The 11,518-nt window shown below is 47.5% G+C and overlaps 1 protein-coding gene across 1 annotated transcript; it reads left to right on the plus strand.

Moving 5' to 3' along the window:
* Positions 1–10,780: 10,780 nt before the first annotated feature.
* Positions 10,781–11,128, plus strand: LOC121878278 (lysine-rich arabinogalactan protein 19-like; the record flags this gene model as incomplete). The annotated part of the gene is made up of 1 exon (XM_042384374.1): positions 10,781–11,128. A coding segment is annotated over exon 1 (348 nt), but the record flags the coding sequence as incomplete, so codon positions are not given.
* Between the last annotated feature and the right edge of the window lie 390 nt (positions 11,129–11,518).

The following is an 11,518-nucleotide window of genomic DNA, read 5'->3' on the forward strand; positions in this document are numbered from 1 at the left end:
GTGTTATTGAGTATGTCCACCCAGTAGGGTTGGAAGTGTTATTGAGTATGTCCACCCAGTAGTGGTGTGAGTATGTTGAGCCTGAGGGCCTAGTACTAGATTTCGTCTGTTGGTACAAATAAATTCTTTCTCCTAATTTCATATTAATGTTTAAATAAATTTTGTATTTGTATATTGTGTCTATTATTTACCTACAGTATTTACCGTTATTTCTTCCCTATTGCTTGATACTATCATTACACCTACCCACGAGCCTCCTATCGTCACGCTACCAATGGTGATATATAAGAGTAAAAGGAATTGTTACTGGCACACAGGCCCTCATGAAGGGTGGCAGTAGCAGCCCTCATAAATGGTGGCAGCTCAAGCCCTCATAAATGGTGGCAGCTATGGTGATGTAATGAACATAGTATCGAGTTGGGAGGAATGACTGTGATACTGTAGTTTAACTGAGTTATAACCATTTCTCTGTACGGGTATTTAATAACCATTCCACTGTAACTAATGAGTATTTCAGATTGCTAATAATTTTGTTCCATATTTTTCCGAGGTACAGCTTTTTGTGGTGGTTTGCAGAGAGAGTGAAATAAGTTCAAAGAAATACCTTGGAGTTAGGTTAGAAAAAGTCTTGTTTAAAGTAAAAGGAAACCTGCAACAATAACTTGTAGAGTGTGAATAAGGTTCATTAATATTGGAAGAATTTTGATATGTAAAAATCTGCCCAAATTTTTTTTCTGTTGTTAACTCAGTATTACTTACAGACAGTGAATACATGTTTGGGCCGTGGCACTAGTTGTGAAATGTTCCATCGTGGGAGTGCCCAGTGTTTTAATTCTGAGTGCTAACAGAAGCATTGCACTATATGCAAAGGTTAAGTGGATGCTAATTCTGCATTTGTAATATTCTTTAGTTATGTGTTAGGTAGGATATATATTCCATTTACTTAATATCTCAGGGCATTTTACAGTTCCTACTATTAATATTCCTATGTATACGCTATAATTTTAAAGTTATTTTAACCAGGTGCTAACGGGTCATTATTTTGTGTAACGTATGTTATGTGAACTCTAATGCCAGTATACTTTCAGAATACAGTATTATATATGTGAGGACCTTATGGTGATACGGTGTATGGAAAATGTTATACAAGTGTATGGACCCAGAATTGTGAGTACGGAAATTCGTGAAGTGTTCACGCAGTGTTGCACCATACTGAGTCTGTGAATGGCAAAGTGTCTAAGTGAATTTTTGATGCCATAATAGTATCTTTGGGGAGATTAATAATCTGAACAGTAGTTTGAATAGTTGATGCATGGAGTGTTAGTCGTATTGCAGAAAATCAGTACCAGTCCTTGGGTCTTGAGTGAGCACTGTGCGTGTATTGTATTTACAGTGGGGTATACCTGTAGTATTGATTTGTTGTAACACAATGGCAGATGCTAACGCAAATAAGGGGACCATGACGGCCAAAGCCGCTGTTGATTTAGCAACAAAAGTCCAAGCACTTCTGGCTAAACTCACTAAAGCCATGGGTAAAGGAGGAGAAAACCAGTGGTTAGACTGGATCTTTAAGAAACAGTGGGCTTTGTAAGTGAACCCCCTTGGTTGTTGATGGGTAGTGAAGTGCACAATCTGTTGTAGGTAACTTTTGGTAATTGAAGAAGAAAAAAAAAAATGGAGGATTTTTTTTTTGGGGGTTAAAAGTATTTTGCAGAGGAAGGGTCAATTTGCAGTAAAGACAGAGATTGGAAGATGTATTGGCAGTTATGCAATCATCTGAAGGGTATCTGTTACTAGTATGAGTAAAGATACCAGTGGTGAATTCTCAAGTTCTGGTTGGTAAGTCCTACGTAGGCTGGGTGTTGTTGGTATATTGGTGTAGAGTTCGTGACTTTCAGGGAGTATTCGGGCATATAAATATGGTGCTATTACTTCTACATGGCAAATGCCATAAGTACAGACAGTTTTTGGTTTGGTGGTGTTCTCATGAGGACCGTTTCGTTAGCATTGAATTCTTGGGAATACCCGCTCGTTCGGAGTCCCTTGAAGGGTGCTGCCTCTCGCGAGTGCGACATAACTCTTTAGATTAAGGGCAACAAATCATTCCTTTGACTTGATGGGGTCTGTTCGTCTATGTCCTAGCTTGAGAAATCTATGTTAAATCTCAGTGTGTCCTGTCAGCATTTGACCAATCGCGTAAAAGAAACTTTCATAATCTATGAACATTGAAATTTGAGTTCTGTAAGAAATTTTGAGTGTGCATTTTATCTACCGATGTGAGGGTGTATTTTGTAACATGTAACACCATTTATTATTATTATTATATGATATGAGGTATCTAACTCAAATCATTATTATTCTATGATGATGTACTTGACCCCATTTATTATTATATGATATTATGTATGTAACACCATTTATTATTATATGATATGATGTATTTACCGCCATTCAGTATTATTATGACATGATGTACCTAACCCCATGTGCTATTATTTTTGGTGCTATTTTGTAATATGTATCCCTATATATTTTTTATGAAGGTGTGTCACATTCTAGTTGTATGTTAACAGATTTCCATTTCTTGTACCTAATCCTGACCACCGGTAGGGAATTATTTTTCTATTTTTATTGATATAATTTGTGCAATGTTTGTATGAGGATTTATACTTTATATTAATGATTTAATATGTATGTCACTACTTACGTGTTTTCTGAACGTTACCGCATAATGATGAATCTTGGGGAAGGAGGAAGCTTTGTAATGGTCATGATAAGAGCTAACCTGAAAACCTTAAGGATTCATATTACGCTCAAACGTCCACAAAACCTTCCGAGTCCCCCAGTGGAAACGTCCCCCGTTTTCTCTGTTTCCCCCGCCTTTGTCTATGGGAGCAGACGCTGTATGCTGGGACCTGTTGCCATCCATTCCTTTGTAATCAATTTAATTCTGCTTTCGATAGCTGAGTCAGAGCATTGTTAGTGAAGATAATAGTAGAGAATGAAAATGAGTTCATAGTCTCAATTTCAACGTCAGAGGGTACCGTAAATTAATTCATTGGAATAGGAGTAGCTGGACTCCCTGGCCTAGTTTGAGTGAGGGCGCCGCGGGCATTTTAACCGTTAGTAAGTGCCCGTCCCTTCATCCATACAGGTATGCCATTCCACGCTGTGTTGTAATTTGCCCTTCTTTAAGTGATTTGACCCAATTAATAGTTGATTGTGCAAGTGTTACAGTAATGTAGTTGATATGCTCTGAGTAAAGTCATATTTACGTCTTTAACGTCCCCTGAAACGTGTTGTTGTTGTCACCAGTTAGTAAGTGCCCGTCCCTTCATCCATACAGGTCCCTAACGCAGCCTAGGCCGTGTCTGTAGGGTGGATGTTGTATCCACTATGTCTGGGGACATGTCCGAGGTCCAGTAGGATCAGTTACCTACGTGAGACCCGGCCGTCAGACACTTCAGACCACCTATAGCCCCCATAGCTGGCTCGTCTGGCCCTAACGCTCGGTCCACGAGGTGACCCTGGACCACCAAGCCACACACCACTACCAGCCCCCCATCATTGGTGGATGAATGTCTACCTCAGTAGGGCTATATTTGTGTGGTGGAATTAACCCACTGGGATCTCCAGAGTTCGTCGGATAGTACTCCATGGTGGCTGGACCCCATGGCTGTTGCTTGAGTATCACTCCTGACGACTGAGTGTTGTAGTGGCAGTTGCCTAGTATTTATGGTGCTAAGTGACTATCATAGTTGTGCTATTGAGTATGTCCACCCAGTAGGGTTGGAAGTGTATTGAATATGTCCACCCAGTAATGGTGTGAGTATGTTGAGCCTGAGGGCCTAGTAATAGATTTCGTCTGTTAGTACAAACCAATTTTTTCTTCTAATTTCATATTCATGTTTAAATAAACTTTGTATTTGTATAATTGTGTATATTATTTACCTACAGTATTTACCGTTATTTCTTCCCTATTGCTTGATACTATCATTACACCTACCCACGAGCCTCCTATCGTCACGCTACCAATGGTGATATATAAGAGTAAAAGGAATTGTTACTGGCACACAGGCCCTCATGAAGGGTGGCAGTAGCAGCCCTCATAAATGGTGGCAGCTCAAGCCCCTCATATTACCATTGGTAACGTTATAGGTCGAGTCCAATTGAACCAGGTGTACTACCACTGAGTCTAGTTAAAGTGCCATGTTGTTCATTCCGAACTAACATGATGTGTTTAATAATATCTTAATTTTGGATCTTGTCGAATGTGTTATATAATCATTTGTATTGACAATGAAGTAATATAATGAGTGTGTAATGTTGTTGTCATGGTCACGTTGACTGCTGATCGATTTAACTAATGATTCTTATTAACTCCACGCCCGCAAAACATGAGTGAGTTAGCGACCCCTGAGAAGACGTGTTTTTTCCCCATAGACGCTACACTTGTGTTTCCTCCCAGAGTCCCGCCTTTGTGAAGACAGTTATCAATGCGTGGTTTATTCCACTTTCTCCTGGGAAGCTCAATCTTGAATTAGTCTGTGTAAATCAACTCAAGTAATTCGCCAGACCTTTGTCAACTGAGGGTCATCCTTGAATGAGTAACAGTTAGTTTGTTTGTAATTATTGTCATTGCGTGAGTAGCGATCACTGGCAACTCAGGGGTATATATATCCAAGATGAGGCAGGGAAAGCGTTCCCTGACGCTGCTTCAATGTTTCTCCAGGTATGTTTTTGTGTAGCCATTCAGTTAATTCAGTCATTTGTAGTGAATATCAGTGTTCACCAGTGTTCATGATTTAACAGTTGAATTGTCATTCACCGAGTGTAGAAGTAATATAACGTAAATACGTCTGTCGTCTAGACAAGAGAGTTGTTTGTGTTGTCATGCTTCCCAGTCCTTCCCTGACCCTGCTTCAATGTTTCTCCAGATCCCATTGTGATTCTTGCAACCATTCAACAACGGCCCCAGATGTAGTAGATACCCAGCAGGGATCATATATGAAACGATGGCACCGATGCGGCCTGATTAATGTGCCCCACGGCTTCGTTGGGCCAGACCCCAGACTCGCCATGTGTCTGGCTACCCCACAATAACAACGGTCGTGAGCCCTAGTGTTCTACAATGGGTTACTCCTTAGAAGTATATGTCCACAGAGAGTGTTGTAACATGTATGTTAGGAATAATTAGTTGGAAATAATTATCCCATGTTGGGTAGTGGACCCCTGTATATGCTAGTGTCAGTATTAACGTATATGTTGAGTAAAATAATCTACAATGAGTGCCATGTAATGTAACACCAGTAATGTTGTGTGCAGTAAGAATGTAAGATCTGAGTAATTACTGTTGAATAAGAAAATAAGTGAAGAAGGAAATGAGTTTGCAATAAGCCCAGGAGTTGAGCCTGGTAGTTATATGATTAATACTATATCTTTTCCCCTTTGATTTCATATTCATAAACTTATTTTTAGAGTACTTTAGGTGTATTCCTTTCTCCCACAGTATTTTACCTTTATTTCCATCCAAGTGACTTGATACCAGAATTACCATACCCATGTGCCTAGACCCTCGACCATGCTACCAAAAGAATGTCCATGCTACCAAAAGAATACGTGACGGAACACAGGTAAGAGTAAGACTAGAAGAAGTAAATGCAAGATGAATTGGTGTGAATACAGTGGGAACCCAGCGCCCTCCTAGCAGTACCTCTCTCCCCACTACACATCCCTTCTTCCTCCTGCTCCTTCTCTGTCATCTTCCCGCTCTGACTTCGCTACCAACAACTTTTAAGGGTTTCTAAGCTTGAACCAGGAAGACCATTCTACTCTTACTTACTGGTTCAACCAGATCTCTCCAGCTCCTCACCATCCAGCTTCCTCAGAAACCTCCTCGCCCTACAGGACCTCTGAGCAAGCTACTCCTCACCTAGTCACTCCTAAGCACTGCACTGTACAACAATCTATATATACAGAAAGCGCATTGTGAGTTTCTATTCTACCTCATTCCTGAGTGTGAGATATCTACATGTACGTACGTTTGTGTGCCCATACAAAGAGAAAATAGACAACTAAAGAGAATTGACAACTGGCCACATACAGTACGCTACAATTGGTGACCCCTGGAGCCGTGAATACCACACTCCTTTCTGCTGCTGCTGCCTCACTATCGGAGCTGTGAACACCACACACTCCTCTGCTGCTGCTTACTACCAGAGCTGGCGAGGATCGCTGCCTGCTGCCAGTCCCCACTGGCGGTATGAGTGACCCACATCACAGCTGGAGAGCAACTATTGTGCGATATTCCAAACGTGGTTTGAGCTCTTTTGCCTATTCTCCTATTTTTCTTTTGTTTTTTTAGTTCTGGCCTAAGGACCTGCACCCTAAAAAGTGTATTCGTCCCGAAGTCCCCCCTGCAACTGTTCACCTCTCTCCCAGGAGATTGTGAACACGGAAGGGGGTTGGAACAAGCTCCCATCCCTCATCCTTCCCTAACAGATTTGACGCACTCCCACAAGAATGGACGGACGGATCTCTCTACCACCCTTCAACCACAACGTCGAGGACTGGTTAGTTCATGTGGAAGCAGCCCTCGTCGGCTCACAAGTGACTGACGAGCAAAAGTAGGCGCCCTGCTCTGTGCCTTGCCCACGGAAGTCGCCACGCAGGTCTCACGGACCATTGCCAACCCTCCAGTTATCAACAAATTCGCTACCCTGCGGGATGCCTTGAAGACGCGTTATCAACAGACCAGCCCCAATCTCCTGCAAGACCTATCCTCTATCTCCCTCGGAAACTCAACCCCGGGACGTCTCTGGGAGGAGATGTGTAGGCTGAACTCCCGTCACACAGACAGACTCCCCGACTCTATCCTGCGCCAACTTCACGCACAGAAGCTCCCCACAATGGTGCGCATCACCCTGTCTGCAGTAGATTACTCTGCGACACCAGAACTCTACGCACCCTCGGCAGACAGGATATTCAGCGATTGCGCTGCTGCAGGTCTCGCCACTGCAAACAACCCAACGACCACACCAGTACTTACCCCGGAACTTGTAAGCCGGGTCATCAACCCTCAGTCGAGCAATACCTCACAAGACATAAAGGATCTGTTGCAGACTTTGAACCGCAGGATGGACACCATTGAACAGTTCTGTTTCTCCAGGCCTGCTGCTGGGCCTGCTCCTGGCTCACGCACTGTGCCCTACAATCCCACGCCTGCTACCGGGCCTGTTCCTGGCTCACGCACCGCGCCCTACAATCCCCGACGCGCATTTCCTGCCCCGGAATCCGCCGCCAGTCCCCAGTACAACGGATCTACCCTATGCTGATATCACAGACGTTTCAGCGCCAATGCTCAACACTGTGAGCCCCACTGCACCTACCCGGGAAACGGCAACAACGGGGATTGGTAGACGCCTCAGCCCCCGTTCCGTTAGGCGTCGCACTACTGCACATCACCGACCGCACCTCCGGCACGAAATTCCTCATCGACACAGGTTCATCGGTCAGCATTATCCCTCCCTCAATATAAGACACGTCAAAGCAACCCTCTTATGACCTGTTCGCTGCCAATGGTGCCCCCATCGCCTTAGACCTCGGTATGCCCAAGACTATGCGTTGGTTATTCGTGGTCGCAGACGTGCCTCAACCCATTCTTGGCTTCGACTTCCTCACCTTCCACAAGCTTGGCGTCGACCCAAACCATCTATGCCTCATCCATGAGCCTACAGCACGCAAGATCCAGGGTTCTCGTGCCAAACACACCGACACTATCACCTGTCTTGCGCCTTCCAACGAGTTCTCCTCCCTGCTCGACGAATTCAAAGCGCTTTTCTCACCTCGAGTCTCTCTACCCCCACCACCTACGTCGGGAATTTTCCACCACATCGAAACCAAAGGACCACCAGTCTTTTCACGCCCTCGCCACCTGCGCCCTGAGCTCCTGAACACAGCCAAAACAGAATTCAATAAACAACTGCAAGACGGCATCATTCGTCCTTCAAAGAGTCCCTGGGCATCGCCTCTTCACATGGTTCCTAAGCAAACACCCGGCGAGTGGAGGGTGTGTGGCGACTACAGAGCCCTGAATCTCGACACCAAACCTGACAGGTACCCTATTCCGCATGTCCAGGACTTCCACCACAAACTTCATGGCAAGACTATCTTCTCGAAGATCGACTTGGAGCGTGCCTTCCACCAGATCCCAGTAGCACCTGCAGATACCCAGAAGACAGCCATCACCACTCCGTTTGGACTCTTCGAGTACACTTTCATGAGTTTTGGCCTACGCAATGCAGCACAGACTTTCCAGAGGTACATGGACCATATGCTTCGCGACCTCGATTTTGTCACCGTCTACATTGACGACATCCTCGTCGCATCTTCGACGCCTGCTGAGCACCACCACCACCTACAACTCCTTCTCCAACGCCTGCAGAACAACAACATGAAAGTTCATCCTGCTAAGTGCGTCTTTGGAACCTCGGCCATCGATTTCCTCGGTCACAGAGTCTCGCCCAGTGGCATACAACCCCTACCACAGAAGATAACTGCGATTAGGGATTTCCCCTAACCTGAAACGGCGAAGAAACTCCGAGAATTCCTGGGTTTAGTCAACTACTACCACCGCTTTATTGCCAACGCTGCCACAGTCCTAGTCCCCCTCTACGACCTTCTCAAGGGACTCCCAAAGACGTCTCATAAGCCTCTCGTGTGGACTCAAGAGGCTGCCACGGCATTCACCACTATCAAACAGCACATTACACGCCTCACCCTCCTGGCCCACCCCGCACCTAACGCCCGGACCACTCTCACAACAGACGCTTCTTCTACTGCAGTGGGCGCCGTCTTACAGCAGGAGATCAACGGAATTCTCATGCCCGTTGCTTTCTTCTCACAACGGCTTCAACCACCACACCTCAAGTACAGCGCCTTTGATCGAGAACTCCTGGCCATATACCTGGCTGTCAAACATTTCCAGCACTTCCTCGAGGCCCGTCAGTTCACCATCTTCACTGATCACAAGCCCCTCGCCCACGCCTTCGCTTCAGCTTCCCAGTCACATACACCTCGTGTCCTGCGCCACTTGGCTTACATCTCGGAGTTCTCCAGCGACGTCCAACACATTAAAGGCAGCCACAACGAGATCGCCGACGCCCTCTTTCGTTGTATATCCAACATTCTTCCCTCATCTCCATCCATTGATTATGGGCAACTTGCCGCGGCTCAAGAGAATGACGAAGACCTGGCAGCATACAAGACATCTCCGTCAGGCCTCACACTCCAAGAACTCCCAATCCCCGGCACGAATATCAAATTGTGGTGCGACGTATCCTGTGGGCAGCCTAGACCGTTCTTGCCTCACGTCCACTGCTGCGCTGTTTTCGACCGCATCCATGGTCTCAGCCACCCGGGTGTGCGGGCCTCCCAGCTCCTCCTCACGCAACGTGTCGTCTGGCCCGGCATCAAGACCGATAATTAAGAAATGGGCTGCCCAGTGCCTGGCCTGTCAGTCCTCCAAAATACATCGTCACACACGGGCCCCTTTAGAAACCTTCCCTATACCCAAAGGACGTTTCCAAGTAGTGCACCTTGACATAGTGGGACCTCTTCCATCATCCTGTGGTAGCACCTACATCTTCACCTGCATCGACCGTTTCACCAGGTGGACAGAAGCCATCCCCATGCCCAATGCTACAGCAGAGTCTACCATCCGCGCCTTCATGTCCGGCTGGGTTCCCGCTTCGGCCCCCCCGCTACTGTCATCACTGACCGAGGAGCCCAGTTTGAGTCACAACTCTGGCACAGCCTCCTACAGTTCCTCGGCACGACTAGGCAACGCACCACAGCATACCACCCTCAAGCCAACGGCATGGTAGAGCGGTTTCACCAGCAGCTGAAGGACGCACTCAAAGCACAGCACAACCCTTACAGCTGGACGGATGCGCTACCCTTAGTACTCCTCGGCATCCGTGTTTCATACAAGGAGGATATGGACTGTAGCCCAGCAGATCTCACCCGAGGCGAGCCCCTTCGCCTACCCGGAGATTTTTCACTCCCTCCTGACCTCCGCCAACCCACTCCTGCCGTTCGTCACGACTTACTCCAAAAACTGTGACAAGCAGTTTCTGCATTCAGAGCCACAGCTCCACGCCAGCCTCCTCGGCGTCCTGAACACATCCCTCCTGCACTACTCACTGCCGAGTATGTTTTCGTCAGGCATGATGCTCACCACAACCCACTACAACGCCCCTACGATGGACCCTTCCAGGTTGTTTCCCGTTCAGCGAAGTTCCTGACGATTATCCGGAATGGCAGACACGACAACGTCAGCATAGACCGAGTCAAACCGGCCACCTTACCCGTTGGGTCCCCAGCCCAGCAGCAATCCCCACAAACTACACCAGCGCCAGTCTACCCGCCGTTACCACCTGCGCGAACTACACCTGCACCAGTCTACCCGCAGTTACCACCTGCAGCAGTACCCCGCCCACGACATTTCTGGGCACCCTATTTCCATCCTCAGGTACCTGCTGCTCCTGTCGTGGACCCTCCTCCTGATGTGGACCCTCCTCCTGACGTGGACCCTGCTGCCGTCCTGGACCCTGTTGCTGTCATGGACCATCCTCCTGACCCAGCCAGACCCCGCCCACGACATTCCTTGGCATCCTATTTCCACCCTCAGGTACCTACTGCTCCTGTAGTGGACCCTCCTCCTGACGTGGACCCTGCTGTCGGCGTGGACCCTGTTGCTGTTATGTACCCTTCTCCTGACATGGACCCTGCTGCCGTCATCGACCCTGTTGCTGTCATGGACCCTCCTCCTGACGTGGCCCCGACTCCTGACCCAGCCAGACCCTGCCCACAACATTTCTGGGCGCCCCTTTTCCACCCTCAGGTACCCACTGCTCCTGTCCTGCACCCTGCTGTTGTCGTGGACCCTGTTGCTGCCATGGCCCCTACCCGTGACCCAATCTGCCCAGCCAGTGACGTTGCCCCTGAGGTGACAGGAGCACAACAACCATTGCCTGTACAACCTCCTCTAATCCAAAATCCTCCTCCCCCTGATTCTCCCACAGGTTTTGTGTCACTAGACGGAGTCGTCACCCATAGTGGTCGAGTGGTACGTACACCTGCCCGTTATGTGTCACTTGTGGGACACAACCCTGTCAACCTCCAGCCTCCCGCCGTGCCCGGAGGGGAAGGGGAGTATTGTAGTGGACTCCATCCCCTACAAAGGACGACTGAGCTCCCCCGCGCCTACCAGCCAATCAGCGTACAGCCAGCGGTGCCAGTAGACCTACTCTCCAGTGCGGACGCACACGTAGCAACGCTAGGACCAGAGTGCCGGGTGTGCCTGGCCTCTTCCTCTGTGATTGGCCCTCTCGCTATGCTCACCCCAAATCCTGATCCTCGTAAATTGTATAAATACGGCCATGGCTGGCCAAGAGACACCCCCCACACAACAAAGGTACATCTTAAACCACATAAACAACATCACCACACACATGCA

This window comes from Homarus americanus, unplaced genomic scaffold (genome assembly GCF_018991925.1).
Source record: "Homarus americanus isolate GMGI-L3 unplaced genomic scaffold, GMGI_Hamer_2.0 scaffold59996, whole genome shotgun sequence".
Taxonomy (NCBI): Eukaryota; Metazoa; Arthropoda; class Malacostraca; order Decapoda; family Nephropidae; genus Homarus; species Homarus americanus.